We start from the raw sequence: 22,093 nt of genomic DNA on the forward strand, positions 1-22,093 counted from the left end.
CAGCACCGACTGTATGACGGGAACTTGGCTGCGGGAATTTGCACCGGGAGATAAGATACTCGTATTACTTCCCACATCGAGCTCCAAATTACTCACTAAGTGGCAAGGACCCTTTGAGGTCACACGACGAGTGGGGGATCTCGATTATGAGGTAAAGTGAACCGATAGAGGGGGCGCACGTCAAATATACCACCTCAACCTCCTGAAATTGTGGAGCGAGGCGGTCCCTGTGACGTTGGCTACAGTAGTCCCGGAGAGGGCGGAGCTCGGGCCAGAGCTTGGCCACACAATCATTTCACCCCAGTCACTTGCGGAGACCACCTCTCACCGTATCAACTCGCAGAGGTTGCCAAGTTGCAGAAGGAGTTTGCAGATGGGTTTTCCCATCTACCGGGTCGTACGAACCTCATACAGCACCACATCGAGACCGAGCCATGGGTGGTGGTACGTAGCCGTCCCTACCGATTGCCCGAGCACAAAAAGAAAATTGTCCGGGAAGAATTGGATGCTATGCTCGATATGGGGGTAATAGAGGGATCCCACAGCGATTGGTCCAGCCCAGTTGTTCTAGTTCCTAAGAGCGACGGGTCTGTACGATTCTGTGTGGATTATAGAAAAGTCAAAGCAGTGTCTAAATTTGACGCGTACCCAATGTCTCATGTTGATGAGTTGCTCGATCTGTTGGGCACTGCTTGATTTTATTCGACATTGGATTTGACGAAGGGTTATTGGCAGATCCCCTTGACACCAATTTTCCATGAAAAACAGCTTTCTCCACACCGTTCGGATTACACCAATTTGTGACGCTTCCATTCGGTTTGTTTGGAGCCCCGGCTAAGTTTCAGCGTCTCATGGACCGAATCCTCAGACCGCATTCGGCTTACGCCGCTGCCTATTTGGATGACATCATTATTTACAGCAATGATTGGCAGCGGCACATGCAACATCTGAGGGCGGTTCTGAGATTGCTACGATGGGCCGGACTCACAGCAAACCCCAAGAAGTGCGCGATTGGGTGGGTGGAGGTACGGTATCTGGGGTTCCACTTGGGCCACGGGCAGGTGCGTCCCCAAATTGACAAGACTGTGGCAATTGTGGCCTGCCCGAGGCCCAAGACCAAAAAGGGGGTGAGACAGTTCCTGGGGCTGGCTGGCTATTACAGGAGGTTTGTGCCTAATTATTCGGATGTCACCAGCCCGCTGACTGATCTCACTAAAAAGGGAGCTCCAGACCCGGTCCAGTAGATGGAGCAGTGTCAACAGGCGTTTATGCAAGTGAAAGCCGCACTTTCACCCAATTTCTCTCTCCATTTTGTCTTGCAGACGGATGCTTCAGACAGAGGGCTGGGGGCCATACTCTCGCAGGTGGTGGAGGGGGAGGAGTGCCCGGTGCTGTACATTAGCCGTAAGCTCTCGTTGAGGGAGACTAAGTACAGCACCGTGGAAAAGGAGTGTCTCGCCATCAAGTGGGCGGTCCTCACTCTCCAGTACTACCTGTTGGGGCAGGCCTTCACCCTCTGCTCGGATCACGCCCCACTCCAGTGGCTCCACCGCATGAAAGATACCAACGCGCGGATCACCCGTTGGTATCTGGCTCTTCAGCCTTTTAAGTTCAAGGTGGTCAGACCGGGAGCGCAAGTGGCTGTCACCGACTTCCTCTCCTGAAATGGGGGGGGAGTGGTAGGCAGGCCGGATGCCTCCCTGGCCTGAGTCGGGCGGTGGGGATATGTGGCAGCGGGGGGCATGGTCAAGCGTCCGTCCGGAGAGAGAGAAAGTGGTAAGGGCGCTTGCACCTGAGCTAGATTATGTTTAACACCTGTCTCTAATTCCAGTGAGCATGGGGAGAGCGGCATATAAACAGCCATGCCACCAGCAGCAGAGAGAGAGAGTTTGACACAATGAAGGCCGGGAATCGGAAATAAATAGCGTATAGTATTGGAGACACAAATACTGGCATATTTCGCTGAAACACACTGCAGTAAACAGAAATGAAGCAAAGTGAAACTATCTTCATCTGTCTGATATGTGACTATAATGTCTAAATTTGCCTTTATTAAGCAGCACGTTACGATCCTTTCATTATAAACAAACAGATTTTTGTTCTAATTTTGCGAAGATTAATCAGAGATGTCTTCATGTCAAGGAAAGCCTATTTATACTTAAATTAATCAAACAGCTATTTAATGATTCACTGTTGTTATGTAAATTGTTTGTTTGTTGTAATTAGATCCTCACTTGAAGGAAAATATAAAAATGGTCCATCAAGACTTGTAAATTTGTATAAATTCTCTCTCAGGGGACACCCCTGAACCACCATACAGTATTATTTTATCTGTCAAAAGGCCTCCTATGTCCCATACATAGGTATAGATTCTGAATGTAAAAATATTTCAACACAAAAACTGGACTGCTGTCATTCAGCTTCAAAACAAACTGTTGATCTTATATTTTAATATTCATATCCAAGTGCCCTCGACTGATAAAGTCTTGATGAAACAGTTTAACCTTTAGGTAGAAAAGATCTCTCAGACCCCACTACTTTAGCTGTCTCTGGGACCCCAATGTCCTCATCCCTGCCCATTTTTGAAGAGACTATTTGGACTGTTTAGGAATTTTATATATATATATATATATATATATATATATATATATATATATATATATATATATATATATATATATTTGACGCTGAAAAGTAATTACCTTTCTGAAAACTAATAGTTTAGATTAATTGTGGTCCGGGAATCAGGAACTAATATTTTCAGGGTCGCTTTAACAAGAAACAGGAAGCTCGTGAATATTCATGTATGCTCCGCCCAGTGCAACCGAAAATCTCAGAAACCGAATATTTCAGAACAACGGGGGAGACAGAAACAGATAACCAATGAAAAGCCTCCAATCTCTGCTCTGCGAGTCTCCGCCAATCACAGAGTGAGGCAATGTTGACGTAACAGATCCTGTCATCTGTCAGGCGTGTTCATTGGGAGTTGATTAGGTCGTGAATGAGGAAGTTCAGCAGAGACGGTGCAGTAGGAGCAGTAAAAACCCTGATCGAAAGTGTCACTTTAAGACGGAATCAACCTTCAACCATGGCTCAGTAAGTATGAGTTCTACGTTTAACTTGGTTGATAATGCCATTTCGTATTACGGGAGTACCTTCGACTGTGTATATTATTGTTAACACGGAATCGAATGTGCTCCGTGTAAGTTTATTGCACATTAACAGCACCAGTTCTATAAAGACTGACTATTTAGTCACTATCAAGCCTGTTATATTGAGCACTTTCTTGTCTGTTCATATACCGAATGGGATGTCGTAATAGTGTGTGTCGAAATCACTTCTATGTCATGTAGCCACTTACATATTTCAATAAGCTTGAACTCAGTGATCAATAGCATGCTCATTGTTGTAATATCCCTTTCCTTGACTCCACAGAGCGGATATTGCTCTCATTGGTTTGGCTGTGATGGGGCAGAATCTGATCTTAAACATGAATGACCATGGATTTGTGGTAAGTCACCAGTGCTGTTGCCTTTCTCCATTTCCAAGGTCCTTTTCCCCTGCCTAACCTGTTCTAATGATGCTCTTCTTGTTTAAATTGTTATTAATATTGTCTTTCCTCAGGTCTGTGCATACAACAGGACTGTGTCCAAGGTCCATGACTTTTTAAAGAATGAAGCCAAAGGCACTAACGTGATTGGTGCCGAGTCCCTTGAAGACATGGTGTCTAAACTCAAGAAACCTCGCCGCATCATCCTCCTCGTCAAAGCAGGACAGGCTGTCGATGACTTCATCGCTAAACTGGTAAATGTCACCAGTCACCGTGATTCGACAATGTATCGTCACTTTTCCAAAGTGATCAAATAATTTAGTTTGTTTCCTCATAATATTGTAGGTTCCTCTTCTTGAGCCTGGTGACATCATCATTGATGGTGGAAATTCAGAGTACAGAGATACAACAGTGAGTTCAGCAACCCAAACCCAGACATAAACGGTAAGAGCTTGTGATCAGAGGTGCTGTTATATTTGATCTAAATGGTTATTATGTGCTCATCACATGCAGAGACGTTGTAAGAGCCTGAAGGAGAAAAATCTGCTGTTTGTGGGGAGTGGAGTGAGTGGAGGAGAGGAAGGGGCCCGATATGGACCTTCACTAATGCCAGGAGGACATAAGGAGGCCTGGTGAGAACAAATGTGTATTAATCAGCCACGATTTTAGTATATATACAGACACACTATTCAGTTATGTTGAAATATTTACATTTGTTTCACACACTGGCTTTCACTTGCTGCATCTATTTTTTTATCTTATTTCCAAAGGCCACACTTAAAAGAGATTTTTCAGAATATTGCTGCCAAAGTGGGCACAGGGGAGCCCTGCTGTGACTGGGTGAGTGTTAGTTATCATTAGATATGTAATTATTTCTATTGGTAGTTGAAATACAGTACTTTAGGAAAGTTGTCATGTCCTGCAGTGTGGTTTTAAACTATTTTAAACTTTATGACCTCATAGTAATTGAGAAACTATATTGGATATTTGTACTTTTAAATATTTATTTGTCACCGCATGACCATTTAAAATGAACTAGTGAAGGCAAACAGTTGATTAAAACAATGAAAATGTTCTTGGACACATTGGGACCATTCACACTGAATGTGTCCTTGCGTCTAAAAAAGCTAGACGGGGTGTAACAGAACGTATTTTTAAAAGATTATGTTCTTTTAACATGACAAGTCTTAAAAACAAGGCGCTTCTGCGAGATGCTGCACAATGGGCAAAGATTTCCAACTAGCTTATGTATACATAGACAAACTGTTGAAAAAGTGCAAATGCATGTTTGATGTGAACGGCCCCTGTGTATTAGCTACCCCTGTATACTGTAAATGTTCTTTTCCAAACTGATGTTCTGTAGGTTGGAGATGAAGGAGCAGGACACTTTGTTAAGATGGTTCATAACGGTATTGAGTATGGTGACATGCAGTTGATCTGTGAGGCCTATCATCTGATGAAGGATGTGCTGTGTATGGACCATGATGAAATGGCACAGGTTAGACATTAACTTCCTCCTTTATTTAGTATTCCCTTATAATGTAGGACATCCTTTGGGTTCCTAATGTTGTAATTCTTTAATTTCCCTCTGTATTGTCTTGCAGCATCTTATTTCCTCCTTCCTTGTTTCTTTTGTTATGAAATCCACCTCACCCTGTTCCTTGCTCTGCTTCCTCTTGAAATGTAATTTCTCTTTGTTTTCCTTCAGGCCTTCGATCAGTGGAATAAAACAGAGCTGGACTCTTTTCTCATTGAGATCACTGCAAATATCCTGAAGTTCAAGGACACAGACGGCACTCATCTGCTGCCCAAAATCAGAGACAGTGCGGGGCAGAAAGGCACAGGGAAATGGACGGCCATCTCCGCTTTGGAATACGGCACACCTGTCACATTGATCGGTAAGAAAGAGGCTTGCGTAATTACCCAGGTATAGGTGTGTTTGGCTAGTTATTTCATGATAACGGGAGAGCGTGACTGTTGTTGAAAGAAGCGTCTTCATAAGTAGCTTGATGGCTTTGCTTGTTCATCTCTTCAGCTGATGTGACATAAGTGGGATTTTCTATTCTTTCCTGTGCTGTGGCTTTTGACAGCTTGTGGTTTTATAGATTTAGCCACTGACAATGCTACCTAAGGACAGTAGTGCTATCAACACATCTCTCAAAAAAATCATAGAACCTGTTGATTTCATAAAATGTTGTCAGGTAACCTTTTAATAGTGTTGGAATTTCAGTGTAATAGTTTATTGTGCTAGTCCAGTGGTTCTCAAACTTCAAGTGGAAGACTAATTTAACAGTAAAACACAAATTGTGGACCAGCTAACACCCCAAATATAATTCAGGATTCTCATTCAATGTCCTTTTCACCGATTTGGTCTAGAGTCACTGATCCATAATTTTAACAGACTGCTGTTTTGTTCTTATTTCATCGGAATTAACTGGACTGCTACTTTCAGCTAATGAACCTAAATGGGCCTTCTGTACACTGACAGTGAGTGATGTTATTGAAGTGAGACAACAGAAGCACTATCGTAAAATCAATTTAATACAATTATTCAATTAATTGTAATGAGTTAATTTGGGCAATGAATTCAAGTTGGTGCTCTTTGTCAACTATTTAATTTATGTATGTCTGTTTTTTTTAATCAACCTATGAACATTTGAGAACCACTGTCATTGTTTACATGCACAGTTATAATCAAGCTACAGCAAGTTTTTGCATAGTCGAGCTTCAGTCCTCATCTGTTTGTCCAAGTATGCATGACACAATGTGTAATCTAATATTTTAAGGTAGGATGTCAGCTGAAGAAGTGCCGGAAATACACTTTGTGCATCACAGCGTTCTGTATGATAGACTGATTTATATAGGGGTGTAAATCGGACGTTTCATCATGATACGATCTTATATAAATTCTCTTGGCTTGCAATCTGATATTCGCAGATACTTCAAAGTCTGCCCCGATACGATTTCGATTTGATTCGATTCAGGGCCCTGCAATCGAAATTCCGATATTATGTGCCTATTTTACACAATCAATTAAAAAAAATTTGCCCTCAAATGCAACCAAAATATAATTTGAATATTTTATTGAGCTCTCTGAAATGTGCAAATATCCACAACAAAATAAGGTACTTCAAATGTTGAAAAAAATTATACAGATAATAATATAAAAAATAACGTCACACACAAGTGATCATCAATCGTTTGATTACAGCTTATTTTTCAGTTTAATCCAATTCAAAGTACTTACATACCCATGACTTGTTTCCAACTATCCATGCTATCTGTGGTTTTCTTGGCTACAACTTCCACAGTTGTAATGAAAAATTCTGTTACAGTTAAAGGTGCAGTATGTAAGATTCAGAAACCCTTATTAATGACACTTGTGGCCGTTAAGTGAACTGCAGCCTGTTGCTCGTGCTTGCGCTCGTGCACACACTCCATAGGGATGCGAGCATCGGCCAAAAGAATGACGTAACGTACAAAGAGACAAAGTGATTTACCGGCATCATGCTGACAGATAAGGTAGCATAATTAAATTACACAGTTATGATTGTTTTACTACAGACTTTGAGACTGTAAATTATATTTGATTCTCCAGTGCTGGAACAGGGCTAAAACAAAGTGTGGATATAGGTCTGACTATGTGAGACTGTAGTTTGAATAATCACTTTTCTTTGCATAATACATAGGCTATCGTATAAATGCAGTCAATGTCGGCGTTAGCTAGCTAGCCAGCTTTATCAATAGCTGTTAGCTAAATTTGGTGGATGATGACAGTAGCTGTTTATAAAATAGACTGTACATTATAGATATGTTGACACAATTCAGTATTGATGTGATTCCATCACAACTGTCATTTTGATATATCGATGCGCTATTGTTTTATAATAATAGAATGTATATATTTTCTGTATAACAAAGTTACGTTACACTAATGAATGCGTCTTTTTGCATTATCTTGAACATTGTCTAGCATTCATTTCATGTGTTATTGTAGTTTAGCTAAAATTACACAGATCAATCCTTATGGCACTATATTTCACATGCTTTGCAGTTATGTAAGCTTACCTGTCCAATAAGAAGAACGCCTATTCAGGTTCGGTTTTGATCCCCAAAACCGAACGAAGGTCCCTCCAGGAATCAAATGCCATGCCAATGTTCACTCTAGTTTTCGCTCGACCACGATCACGTTCCCGCTTAGCCAGACTGGATTCAGTAGATAAATGTTTTTTTTTTTTTTTGGCTTACTCGGAATTTGTCTAGAAGTCGGTGTTGTGCTGGGAGTCGGACGTTTGCTGGATTCCATCTCTTAGATAATGTTACCTAGTGTTTCAGTTTGTTGTCGCTGTTGAATAGCTCTTTCTCTTTCTCTCGTTAGTTGCTGTTCAGAATGTCGGCGTTGTCAAGACGTTTCACACGATGGTTGAACTGCTCCATGGTACTTTAAAATAGCAAATTCTGGGGGACTGGGTAGCTCAGCGAGTATTGACGCTGACTACCACCCCTGGAGTCGCGAGTTCGAATCCAGGGTGTGCTGAGTGACTCCAGCCAGGTCTGCTAAGCAACCAAATTGGGGGTAACCTCCTCGTGGTCACGATTAGTGGTTCTTGCTCTCAATGGGGCGCATGGTAAGTTGTGCGTGGATCGCGGAGTGTAGCATGGGCCTCCAAATGCAGAGTCTCCGCGGTGTCATGCACAACGAGCCACGTGATGAGATGCACAGATTCACTGTCTCAGAAACGGAGGCAACTGAGACTTGTCCTCCGCCACCCGGATTGAGGTGAGTAACCGTGCCACCACGAGGACCTACTAAGTAGTGGGATAAAAAAAAAAAAAAATATATATATATATATATATATATATATATATATATATATATATAGAATAGCAAATTCTCATGTAAAATTCAAATGGGTCACATGCGCAACGATATCGATGGAAGCCTGAATTAATCGTGCATGTGAGCCTCTCTGCATTTGTCACGAGATCTCACGTTTTATGGAGCGCCCAGTTGACGTGCTCGCACTGATCCTGTCACTGGTCTCGAGCTCACATTTCCCGAGAAGCCCGGTTGACGCATGCGCACACTGCGTTGATAGCAGTTTGGGTTCACAGACCCCGTGCACATCTGTGTCCCACATGAAAAGCATATTAAACGCTCACAAAGTGAAATGAATGTAATAATGTTGCTTCATCGCCTGACGGAAATATGTAGGGACATCGCTGACATGAGAGTATTAAAATATCGGCCAGGCTGATAAACTGGCTGATATTTGTTCATTTTGCGTTTACTGACAACGGCCGATAACCATTCCTAGTTGGTGGATTAACAGATGTTACCTGGTTCCTTCCTTTTTTCTTTTTTTTTCTTCTCCCAATTTGGAATGCCCAATGTGCTTTTAAGTCCTCGTGGTCGCGTAGTGATTCGCCTCAATCCGGGTGGCGGAGGACGAATCCCAGTTGCCAGTTATCATGTGGCTTGTTGAGTGCGCTGCCACGGAGACATAGCGCGTGTGGAGGCTTCACGCCATCCACGCAGCATCCACGCTCAACTCACCACGTGCCCCACCGAGAACGAACCACATTATAGTGACCATGAGGAGGTTACCCCATGTGACTCTACCCTCCCTAGCAACCGGGCCAATTTGGTTGCTTAGGAGACCTGGCTGGAGTCGCTCAGCACGCCCTGGGATTCGAACTAGCGAACTCCAGGGGTGGTAGCCAGCATCTTTTACCACTGAGCTACCCAGGCCCCCACCTGGTTCCTTCTTGTCTCAGATGCCAAGAGCCAACTTATAATGTGCATATAAGCATACTGTATGATAGACTGATATATCGGCTAGGCTGATAAATTAGCTAATATTTGTCCATTTTGAGACTTTTGACATCACTCGATTACCATTAGTTATTGTGTTAGTTCCCTCCTGTGTCAGATACCAACTGCCATGTTAATAGATTAAAACATTCCGTTTTTTTGTGAATTTTTGAGTAAATACTGTGTAACAGAAGTGCTCATTTAATATAAGCAATTTTATGTATGTCTCATTTGCCATAATTACTTTTAATTATTTACAATATATCTGCATTACATCGGCCATCGGCCACCCTTACTCGCTTATTCAGCTGTTGAAAAACCCATATCGGTTCACCACTATTAGACTAATAGGCTTGTACATTTAGTGTCAAACTGTGTCAGTCAGGCCTAAATGGGTGTGTGTGCCCAACAAAAGGCTGTTTGTGAGGTGTTGAGCGGTGAGAGAGAGAGTGACACATATGATTTCGATGGTTAGAGAGAGAGAGAGGATTCTTTCTCTCAATAGGCTGCATTCCACCAAAGGCCCAGTGCTTAGTTCACCATGACTGGCTGTTTTCCACACCCACACCCACTTTTCCCACAACTGTTGGCCTTTAGTTGAGCGATAATATATTACAAAGTCATGCTGAGCTGAGGGTTTTTCTCTGTCTCTCCTGTTTGTAGCCTATATGTGGTAATCTGAGCTATCTGACAGAGTCTGACCGATTACCAAATCTAGGGTGACGAGATGACAATGACAAAAAATCAGAACACATGCATGAAGTGCAGCCATGTCAATTTAAAACGCTTATTTAAATAAATCAAACTATAGCTAAGACTAATTATCGGGACAAAAGGCGTCCCGACTGTAACTCTTTCGGGATGCTGCTTGTAAAATCGGGACTGTCCTAGTTTTATTGGTATGTCTGGTCACCCTAACACCAGAAGTTATGATTTGCAAGTAAATTATTTTTTTTTAATCAGCATAAATTAAATTCAGTACAACAAATAGGCCTACTATCATGATGTATACTTAACAATTAAATGTTTTTTATATGCAGTGTATATATATATATATATATATATATATATATATACTCACTGAGCAATTTATTAGGAACACCTGTACACCTACTTATTCATGCAGTTATCTAATCAGCCAGTCGTGTGGCAGCAATGCATAAAAACACGCAGATGCAGGTCAGGAGCTTCAGTTAATGTTCACATCAACAATAAGAATAAGGAAAAAATGAAATCTCAATGATTTAGACCGTGACATGATTGTTGGTGCCAGACGGGCTGGTTTGAGTATTTCTGTAACTGCTGATCTCCTGGGATTTTCACGCACAACAGTCTCTAGAGTTTCCTCAGAATGGTGCCAAAAACAAAAAAAGCATCCAGTGAGTGGCAGTTCTGTGGACGGAAACACCTTGTTGATGAGAAAGGTCAGCACAGAATGGCCAGACTGGTTCGAGCTGACAAAAAGGCAGAAATTGAAGTAATCAGAATAGCATCTCAGAATGCACAACACATCGAACCTTGAGGCGGATGGGCTACAACAGCAGAAGACCATATTGGACACTTTTTTAAAACCATAGTGTTCCTAATAAAGTGCTGAGTGAGTGTGTATACTAATATACACACACACACACACACAGTATATTGACTTTATACAGGTGCATCTCAATAAATTAGAATGTCGTGGAAAAGTTCATTTATTTCAGTAATTCAACTCAAATTGTGAAACTCGTGTATTCAATAAATTCAATGCACATACACTGAAGTAGTTTAAGTCTTTGGTTCTTTTAATTGTGATGATTTTGGCTCACATTTTACAAAAACCCACCAATTCACTATCTCAAAAAATTTGAATATGGTGACATGCCAATCAGCTAATCAACTCAAAACACCTGCAAAGGTTTCCTGAGCCTTCAAAATGGTCTCCCAAAGAAAAAGATGCACAACCAACCGAGAGAACCGCAGCCTTATGAGGATTGTCAAGCAAAATCGATTCAAGAATTTGGGTGAACTTCACAAGGAATGGACTGAGGCTGGGGTCAAGGCATCAAGAGCCACCACACACAGATGTGTCAAGGAATTTGGCTACAGTTGTCGTATTCCTCTTGTTAAGCCACTCCTGAACCACAGACAACATCAGAGGTGTCTTACCTGGGCTAAGGAGAAGAAGAACTGGACTGTTGCCCAGTGGTCCAAAGTCCTCTTTTCAGATGAGAGCAAGTTTTGTATTTCATTTGGAAACCAAGGTCCTAGAGTCTGGAGGAAGGGTGGAGAAGCTCATAGCCCAAGTTGCTTGAAGTCCAGTGTTAAGTTTCCACAGTCTGTGATGATTTGGGGTGCAATGTCATCTGCTGGTGTTGGTCCATTGTGTTTTTTGAAAACCAAAGTCACTGCACCCGTTTGCCAAGAAATTTTGGAGCACTTCATGCTTCCTTCTGCTGACCAGCTTTTTAAAGATGCTGATTTCATTTTCCAGCAGGATTTGGCACCTGCCCACACTGCCAAAAGCACCAAAAGTTGGTTAAATGACCATGGTGTTGGTGTGCTTGACTGGCCAGCAAACTCACCAGACCTGAACCCCATAGAGAATCTATGGGGTATTGTCAAGAGGAAAATGAGAAACAAGAGACCAAAAAATGCAGATGAGCTGAAGACCACTGTCAAAGAAACCTGGGCTTCCATACCACCTCAGCAGTGCCACAAACTGATCACCTCCATGCCATGCCGAATTGAGGCAGTAATTAAAGCAAAAGGAGCCCCTACCAAGTATTGAGTACATATACAGTAAATGAATATACTTTCCAGAAGGCCAACAATTCACTAAAAATGTTTTTTTTTATTGGTCTTATGATGTATTGTAATTTTTTGAGATAGTGAATTGGTGGGTTTTTGTTAAATGTGAGCCAAAATCATCACAATTAAAAGAATCAAAGACATAAACTACTTCAGTCTGTGTGCATTGAATTATTGAATACACGAGTTTCACAATTTGAGTTGAATTACTGAAATAAATGAACTTTTCCACGACATTCTAATTTATTGAGATGCACCTGTATATATATATTTTTTTAAATATGTTTTTATTTTTTTTATTTTTTTTCATTACAGTAATCAAAATTAATTAGTCTTTTTATAGCAGTGCAGGGAATTGGGGAAGGGGTGCTTCATTGGGATGGAAATGTATGTCACAATGGAACAAGTCTTATTTAAATGGTCCTAAAATAAGCATCATTACTTATAATCGCATTTTGGGGTATTTAGAAATTTGACCTGGACATTTTCTTGGCTGGTTTCGTGAAATTCACCTTCTTATTGTAGAACTCTTTATAGTTTGTGAATATGATCAGGATGTTCTGTGTAGGCCCTGTTAGTCATGCTTAAACAATTTGATGTTTATATGTTTCCTCATGGGCTCTCTGATATGGTCACATGTTGATTCTAATCTCATTATAAGACCAGAGCTGCAGTCTAATTGGCGATCATTGTTTTTGTGTCTGTCACTTGCAGGAGAGGCTGTCTTTGCCAGATGTCTCTCGTCTCTAAAGGATGAGAGGGTTCAGGCTAGTAAAAGCCTCACTGGCCCCCAGGGTGTCAAGTTCACTGGAAACAAAGCACAGTTCCTTGAAGACATCAGAAAGGCGAGACAAACTCCGTTAAATATAGATACTATGTATCTATGTATAGCTTTTATGTTTGGGATCATTAAAGTTTTTGTTTTTAACTAAACTGGAGTTAAAAATAATAATTGTTTTTCTCATACAGTAAGTAGATCTTTATACTTGAAAATACAGTGCAAGGGGATCATGATATTTGCGGATCTTTGGCAAAACCAAGACTTAATATACAAAATGTATGTCAAGTAGTCTGAAATGTCATGAAACTTTATCAGGATGTTCTGAGTTTAATAGAAGTTAAGCTATATTTATCTGTGTAAAGTTATATATCCATAATCACGTAATGGCGGTAAATTCCTTAACATTTTTGTACTGGCCTGGAATATTCTTTTAACTGTATTCAGATATATTAATATTTGAATGTACATCAGCTTATTATTCAGTTAGCATTCTGTGATATTTGTTAATAATAAAAGTTATTATAAAGTGGATTACTATAATGGAGAGTTATTTTAACTTAATGTGAACTCAGTCCAGATCTTTCAGTTTCTCAATATGAATTGTTTCCTTTTTTAGGCTTTGTACGCCTCTAAGATAATTTCATATGCTCAAGGCTTCATGCTGCTTCGGCAGGCTGCTAAAGAGTTCAGCTGGTCTCTGAACTATGGTGCTATTGCCCTGATGTGGAGAGGAGGCTGCATTATTCGCAGGTGAGCAATCTGTGCTTGGATTGATTTAAACTATTGCTTAAGAATGTATGCCTTATTCAAGATAACACTTCATTGCTTATCAGGATAGACCGTGTTGCTGTATTACAATGAAATCATATGAGACTTCACAATTTCTCCTCCCAGTGAATGTTGCAACCCTGTAAACACTAGGAAGTGATATTAATGTTTAGTGTAATCCCAGATGCACAGAAATGAGGAAAGAGCTTGGTTTTACAATCACAGATTGCCTTACATCATACTGTAACTGTAGGTTACTTTTACTAGCTGTGAGTAATTGGCTTGACTCCTTCCTTTACAGTGTTTTCTTGGGAAAGATCAAGGAAGCGTTTGACCGGGATTCAGAGCTGCAGAGTTTACTGCTGGATAACTTCTTCAGTAATGCTGTTCAGGAGTGTCAGGTACAGGAAGAGAACCAAGAGTGACCACTGTGACCACCTTATTTTCTATAACACTGCTACTAAAAGAACAAAAAGTAGTGAAGGGAACTAATGGCAGCAATAAACCAGGTTGTTTACTTGTTTACATTTATATTGAATATACAGTAAACTGAGTTACTACGATCATTAAAATATTAAAATATCAGGGAATATTAAAATGGTGTTTTCAAGGCCTGGAAATGTATATGTATATACTGTATGTCTATTTAACATTAAAACCATATATATTTAACATTAAAACCACCTGCCTAATATTGTGTAGGTCCCCCTCGTGCCGCCAAATCAGTGCCAACCTGCATCTCAGAATAGCATTCTGAGATGCTATTCTTCTCACCACAATTGTACAGAGCAGTTATCTGAGTTACCATAGACTTTGACAGTTTGAACCAGTCTGGCCATTCTCCATTGACCTCTCTCATCAACAAGGCATTTTCGTCTGCAGAACAGCTGCTCACTGGCTGTTTTTTGTTTTTGGCACCATTCAGAGTAAATTCTAGAGAATTTTGTGCATGCAAATCTCAGGAGATCAACAGTTACAGAAATACTCAATCCAGCCCATCTGGCACCAACAATCATGCCACGGTGCAAATCACTGAAATGTTTTTTTTCCCCATTCTGATGGTTAATGTGTACATTAACTGAAGCTCCTGACCCATATCTGCTTGATTGTATGCACTGCAGCCACACAATTATCTGATTAGATAATCACATGGATGATTGTTGGTGCCAGATGGGCTGGTTTGAGTATTTCTGTAACTGTTGATCTCCTGGGATTTTCACGCACTGCAGTCTCTAGAGTTTACTCAGTTACTTTCAATTAAGTAATTACTTTTTAGTACATTACTTGCGCTAAAGTAATTTTTACAATACATTTATAATATGAATTCATGTGTACATCTGTTAGCGTTTCTGTAACAGCTGGGGCTGGGCGATAAAACTATATTTATCGGAAAAAAAATGTTTTTGATATCGATGATAAACTTTTGAGTAATTTTCGATATTTCTAAATCTAGACGATCGGATTAGGTACTTGTGTCTAAAAAACGCAAGCAATTCGGCAAATTTATACACACAACTAACTAACTGAATCACAGTCATGAAATCAGCCTGTTAGGAAGTATTAGCAGGCAGCCCTGCTGTCATGGAAATCGGCGCTGAGGCTAGCAAGCAGCTAGCTATTCGGATAATTTCATATCATTGTGGACCGAACAAGACAGCACTGACAGTGCAAAACAGCTATCGACAACACAACAACAACTCCGACATCAACACCATTGCTGATCATTTCTGTACTATTTAGTTAAAAATAAAAATCATGATCCATAGTGCTGTTACAGGCAAGAAAGGGTTTCTTCTTCTTCTGATGTTTTTGGCAGTTGCCAATCCCACTTATGGTGCATTACCGCCACCTACTGAGCTGTAGTGTGGAGCGTCACGAGAAATTCTTTCAGTGGAGTCAAACATAAGATGAAGATGATGAAATTGAAATTTCATCAAAAAGAGGTCACACACCTTATGTAGGATTAAATCCTAAACTGAGTGTACTTTAATTCTTACCCTCTGGAGTCTACTCGTAAACAAACACGTTATGTTTAATTCATGCATGAGGTCTAACAAGCATGTGGAATGCAGTTCTGCCCCCATTAATGGTATGAAATGGATATTGTGATAAATATCGATGTTGAACGAAATGAAAAAAATATAGTGATAATTTTGTGGGCTATATCGCCCAGCCCAATGAGGAGGAAATATAGACATTTTGAATTTGAATGGAAAACGGAAAACCTGATTACATTTTAGAGAAGTAATTAGTAATTTGTAGAAGATTACTTATTATGAGTAACTTACCCAACACTGGTCACCAGTGCACCATTCATTAATTTAGCGTATAGGATATAATACAGTATATTCATTATATTACCGCATGCAATTAACAAGAGCAAACTCCTATACAAATGAAACTTTCTCAAGCTCAGATGTGCTCCATTACAAAACTAATTCTAGTTTTGTATGGTATTTAATCATGTAGGTAACTTAAGTTTTGTTTTGTAGGACTCCTGGCGTAGGGTTGTAAGTACGGGTGTACAGCAGGGAATTCCCATGCCATCTTTCACAACCGCACTGTCATTCTTTGATGGCTACAGACACGAGATGCTCCCAGCCAACCTGCTGCAAGTAAGCCTCTCTATACAACTTAACACAAATAAACCTCTCTATCTGACTGTACAGACGTGCTGGCCATATGGCATAGCACAGGGATTACTGCGGGTCATTTATGGTTATAACAACAACTATAACACATTGGGGAGGATTTTAAAGTTGTGTGTGATTAGTTTGCACAAATTTAATCTCACCACAAAGGTGAACTAAAGGCGAACTATTCCTTTTAGGAGTTACTTAAATATATATACAGAGTTTTGAGTCTTGTGTTTATAATAATGTTCAAGGAATGTTTCCCACCCAGGAATTTTCTCTACAGATAAAGCTGTTTAGTCTTCAGTTATGATAAGCTAATATCTTATCTATTATTACTCATTCAGGCACAGAGGGACTACTTTGGTGCCCACACTTATGAGTTGCTATCAAACCCTGGCCATTTCATCCACACCAACTGGACAGGCCATGGAGGAAAAGTGTCATCATCATCCTATAATGCCTAAAATCAAGAGTCCTCTTACACTAAACAGCAGAGAAACCCATCTCCACAAAATCAAGGTCCAGAGCAGCTGAACACATTCCTTCTGAAGTCAAGAGCTGAAGTTCAGTTCATAATAGAGTTATTTACTAAAGAATATTCAATTTCTGTTTATAATGAATCATAGTGTGTACACTGTTTGCAAACCGTTTTCTTGTAGTTTCAAGGTCCTCTGCCGCAAATACAACATTTTTGAATGAGAGTGTTGTTTCTGAGATTATTCCTGCTGTTGGCTTGTCTCTCATGTTTTGCCCCAGAGTGTAAGGTGTTAACCCTGGATTATGGGTAACCATTGCACTGCCTTAGGCTAAATAAAGATTTCAACCCCTTTTTAATTGGCTTTTGTCCTCTTCACTCATCTGCTGTCTACAGCAAACAGAATTTACTCCTATTTTTTTTGCACTGTAATTATAAACAGTAAACACTAGATGCTTGTTTATTTAAATGCATTTCTATTTTGTCACCAGTAGAGGGCAGAAAGCTTGTTTACATTATAAATGAGCCTAAATGGGTTCACATTCATTAAACGAGACATACAATGTCTTAGGGCCACGCTTGCTACACTTATGCTTCTCATCTACCTTGGGTGGCACAGTGGCTCAGTGGTTAGCACTGTTGCCTCACAGCAAGAAAGTCCTGGGTTTGAGTCCTGGCTCAACTGGGCCTTTCTGTGTGAAGTTTGCATGTTCTCCCCATGTTTGTGTGGGTTTCCTCCAGGTGCTCTGGTTTCCCCCAAAAATATGCAGGTTAAGTGAATTGGAGATTCTAATTTCACACACATAGGTGTGAGTGAGAGTCCCCCAGCCACTGGGGCTTGTGTCAGGAATGGTATGCAGTGTAAAACCTGTGTGGATCATGGATGGTCTGCTGTGGCAACCCCTAACAGAAGCAGCCAGAAGATGCTTCTCATCCACCCTAGTATTAAAAAATTCTCTCTTACTGCATACTTTAGAAAACAATGACGTTAAAACGGATTTGTGTGATTGTGGTCTCCGTTTAATTCATATACGAATCTTACGAAACATGTAACCAGCATCTAATTTATGATATCTCCAGTATTATGTAAATCTTCGAAAAAGGTGATTTGTAACGTTAAATCCAAGAAGTTTGAGTAATATGGTCTATTAAATAAACAGTACAGTACATTGTAAATAGCCATGACTGTACAGGTTTATATTACAGCATATTTTAGTAAATGCCATATCTGTATGTTTCACTTGAAATTGAACATGTATGTGGCACAGGTGTTGAAACTTTTTTTTTTTTTTTTTTAAATACAATGATCATGATAATTTGTATGTATGCATTTGGAACAAAATGTTTGTTTTGAACCAAACCTGAAACAAGTGTAATGTAAAACATTCATAAAAATAGGACTTCACTTAGTTGACTAGTCACACTGCACCTGTATCTAATTCAATCCTAACTTTTGCAAAGATAAAAGAGGTGAACAGAGGAGGTGGTACTTATCACATATGCGTGACTGTGACCACTGAGTTCACTCCTCTAAGTTATTTACATAGTTGTATACCTCTGTTAGTTTCAGGGGTAATGTGTAATCCGTAAACATTGTAATATCTTTGATTTAAAGGAATGTTCAGGAACTTTCACATTCTCACAAAGGGTATATATTGAGAAAATAAAAGTGTTAAGCAAACTTATTTGTTAAATATTAAAACAACATTTAAAAAAAATAATTGTGTGATAAACAGCGCTGCAAATTTTGTGAATGGTTTTTTTATATAGTCAAAATCATCAATAAAATTGTATAAATTATATAAGGTCAGCTCAATAAAGCCTACTATCAATAAGTATCAAAAAGAAGCACAAAACTTGTTCTGTTTGCTAGAAATCAAGTTAACAAAAAGATCTAATGCAATATCTAGTAAAAATATATTTATAATGAGTGATTTAAATACATTTTAATGGGCCGGTCATTTTTGACCAGAAACACCACAAGTGTGACTTTCTTTAAAACAAAGTAGTGTGATAAACAGGACAGAAACTTTTATGTATGGTATTTAATATAGTAAACATATACATAAAAAAACGTTAAATTAAAACGTTTTTAATGCAAAAATTGAGTTGCATAGCTCAGCTAATTTAGACCTATTGTCAATAAATTAAAAAAGGTGCAAAACCTGTTCTAGTTACTAGAAATCAAGTTGGGGAAAAAAGAGCTAATGCAATATTTAATGATACTATATGGATTATGTGAGATTCATAAATCATTTAAATAGGTCAGTCATTTTGACCTGGGAACACAAGGAGTGGTAGCCAATGAGGAACACAGCACAAGGGTTAAATATTTTGGGTACAGTAAGGCATTTACAATGAAAGTAAATGGGGCCAGTCCATAAATAGTGAAATGCACACAAAAGTGAGTCAGTGCCCCATGTCAACAGGCCTGCCCATTCTTAGGGTTTTCCAAATGCTTTGTTATCAAATGGATGATGTAAATAACTGCATCATCTGTAGGCCTACTATGCCATTGCCTGTATGCAAACTGGCGAGGGTCAAGCTTAGGCGCTGGCAACAAAGTTTAATATTGGATATAACTTTATGTGTAAAGATAATTTTAGTGATATAAAATTGCTTATTAACCATAACAAATTTAAATGTTTATGGACTGGCCCTATTCACTTCCATTGTAAGTGCCTTATTGTAACCACAAATTTTGTATTTTTTTTAACGTGAGATGAGTTAAAAATATTTTTGCGGTAGTCAATATTATGCCACAAATGCAGTCGATTGAGCTTAAGGTGTACCGAACCCCGAATATTCCTTTAAATGGTACTAGAAGTTCAGACTTTATAGTGTCATTCCATGCTTTATATTCAATAATGTTACTGAAAAAATGTATCTGATCATAACTAGAGAATAAATAACTACTACAACATCAGAGCTGTCTGAAATACAATTTTGTAAATGTGAAGAAAAAAAAACATCTTGATATTTATAAATCATACTCCAAGGATATGCATAAAAAAAATAAAAAAAAAACAGAATCTATTCAATGGATCAGTGTTTTGCGGCTATTTTAGTAGTTGGATGATGTTTTTTATGCTCTTTACTATGGTGTTACTGTCTGAGGTGGGTGTAAATATGCCCACGGCCTAATTACTCCACAGGAAAAGAACATCTCAGTAATTAAAAGCCACTTCAGAGAGAACACAGCATGTTCTTAATGATAGCTAATACTGTATGAAGGATGCACTTAAACTGGGAAGCTTATAATAGCTCTTTTATGGAGATGTGGGTAAATGATGCTGAGTCATTATGGTGAACAGGGAGATTCAGCGCATGGATAGTCAGGACAGGAAGTGGAAACCCTCTTTGGATCAATTATGCATAGGCTGCACTCTGGAGATGGAGGGGTGCAGGGAGGAGTCAGGCTCTAGATGAAGTCTGTCCCATACCGAGTTGCTGCAGTTTGCACTGATAAATAAGATCGCAACTTGTGTGTATGTATATCCTCAAGCATGTTTCATCTTTATGCATGTCTCATTACGGTTTAAGGTGGTCATTTTTTATTGTTTTTATTTCAGCTTTTAGTGTTTTGCTGTAGCAAGTATTTTTGTGGGGGTTGTTATTGTTGAAATTATACAAACTACATACAGAATTGATAATGAATTAATGTAGTTTTGTGTCAGTGGGTTACAGGATACTTGCCTACTTGAAAGAAGCATGATGATTTGTCCTCATAATTAACAATAATCTTAATTTAGAAGTTGGTAAATGAGTTAATGTTCCTAATGACCTTCCTCCTTTCTACTGTGTCAGTATCGTTTGTGAGTATTCCTCTATAAAACAAGACAATGGGAGTTGGATGGGATAATCGTGCTGTGGTAGAGAGAAGTATGTTCATCATGCGGGTGCTGCTGAGCCTATTTCCTCTGCTCCTTATTTTGTGGAATAGTGACAGCACTGAGGCTTTGCCTGTACAGGACAAACTATCACACACCAATGAGGTAAGTCCACATTACAATGCACTTTGAATGTAGACCAACTGAATTGGGGGACAGTTTTTCTTATATTTGGTCAGGGTAGATCAATTTTTACATTTGGGTAGGGGTTATGTGACTGTAGTTGCTCAGTGGGTCACATTAGAAGCATTTCATCCATACTGTATGTTGATCAAATTAACAAGCTATACATAATTACACTGCAGTGTTGTAATGCAATACAATATAAATAACTGTGATCCAATACTCAAGCCCACAGAACTTACAAAATGTCTTGTATCATATAGATACTAACCAAAGACAAGGACTTGTTGAAGAAGATGATGACAGACATGGCGGAGCTGAACCTCACTAGTAAGGAACTAGCAGATCTTGACCCTGATTTGCTGAATGGCAAACTGGGAGAGAGGTCTGTTTTTGGAGAGCCAGTTCCTAAAGACAAATCTCCATGCAAGCTCTTCTACTGGAAAACCTTCTCCTCATGTTAACACTGGAAATCATAAAGAACCCAGATGAATCTGTTTAATCTACAATCCTGCTTTACAGTTAGTCTATATTTAACCATACAAGGCAATAAAATGTATATGCATCCCCTTGCTTCTGCAGTTCTAATATTGTAATTTATGCGTGATGACTTTTGAATTGACTATTTACACTAACGTTTGTATTTATACTCTGACGCAGGTTATTGTTTGAAATAAGATTAATCACTAAATAATTACATGGACCTTTTACATGTGCGCTTTGAACTGTTTGACAAAGAAAGGTGTAATAAAAGTTCTCCAAATCACTTATAGGAATGATATACAATCATTTTATACAAAACTTTAAAGCTTTCAATATTATAAATAACACATGTACGCCATGTCATTGTGGCTTGTGATAGGCCTAATAAACCGCAGTTTGAGGTGTAATAACTATGAAATGTAGTTTTGGCGCCATCTAAAGTTTTAAAAAGACAAAGCAATGAAACTACTTAGAAGGAAATGTTGTGACTTATTGCTTTGGCAACCCAGTGAATATAAGCGTCAGTTTACAGAAGTCATGAATTTAGGAGCACCCACAACTATCATATCGCTTCTGAAGATGTGGATTTAACCACTGGAGTCTAATGATGAGAGAATTTTCATTTTTGGGATCTCTCTATAATGCTGCACCTAGTTGTTGTCGTCTAGTTCCTCACTAAAACAGGACATTGTTTTGTTTAGACTTATATTCAGATGAGTTAAAGCTGTGTTCTATTTTAAAACTGGCTGAAACAGAAACGATCTGACAAGCACGTAATGTTA

The 22,093-nt window shown here is 39.3% G+C and overlaps 2 protein-coding genes across 2 annotated transcripts; both read left to right on the forward strand.

Annotated features, from left to right (window-relative positions):
* Positions 1 to 2,985: 2,985 nt before the first annotated feature.
* On the forward strand, positions 2,986 to 17,174 carry pgd (phosphogluconate dehydrogenase). Its single transcript, XM_051662170.1, has 13 exons — positions 2,986 to 3,096; positions 3,436 to 3,511; positions 3,625 to 3,804; positions 3,896 to 3,961; positions 4,064 to 4,182; positions 4,321 to 4,390; positions 4,914 to 5,048; positions 5,259 to 5,448; positions 12,870 to 13,000; positions 13,553 to 13,686; positions 14,006 to 14,105; positions 16,197 to 16,319; positions 16,685 to 17,174. The coding sequence occupies exons 1-13, from the start codon at positions 3,002 to 3,004 to the stop codon at positions 16,802 to 16,804; spliced, it is 1,539 nt and encodes a 512-aa protein (XP_051518130.1). The 5' UTR covers positions 2,986 to 3,001; the 3' UTR covers positions 16,805 to 17,174.
* A 2,836-nt stretch (positions 17,175 to 20,010) lies between these two features.
* sst6 (somatostatin 6) lies at positions 20,011 to 21,594 on the forward strand. The gene is made up of 3 exons (XM_051662197.1): positions 20,011 to 20,303; positions 20,623 to 20,810; positions 21,092 to 21,594. Exons 2-3 carry the CDS (start codon positions 20,658 to 20,660, stop codon positions 21,290 to 21,292), a joined length of 354 nt encoding a protein of 117 aa, XP_051518157.1. The 5' UTR covers positions 20,011 to 20,303; positions 20,623 to 20,657; the 3' UTR covers positions 21,293 to 21,594.
* The last annotated feature ends 499 nt before the right edge of the window (positions 21,595 to 22,093 follow it).

The sequence above is a fragment of the Myxocyprinus asiaticus genome, chromosome 29 (genome assembly GCF_019703515.2).
Source record: "Myxocyprinus asiaticus isolate MX2 ecotype Aquarium Trade chromosome 29, UBuf_Myxa_2, whole genome shotgun sequence".
Classification (NCBI taxonomy): Eukaryota; Metazoa; Chordata; class Actinopteri; order Cypriniformes; family Catostomidae; genus Myxocyprinus; species Myxocyprinus asiaticus.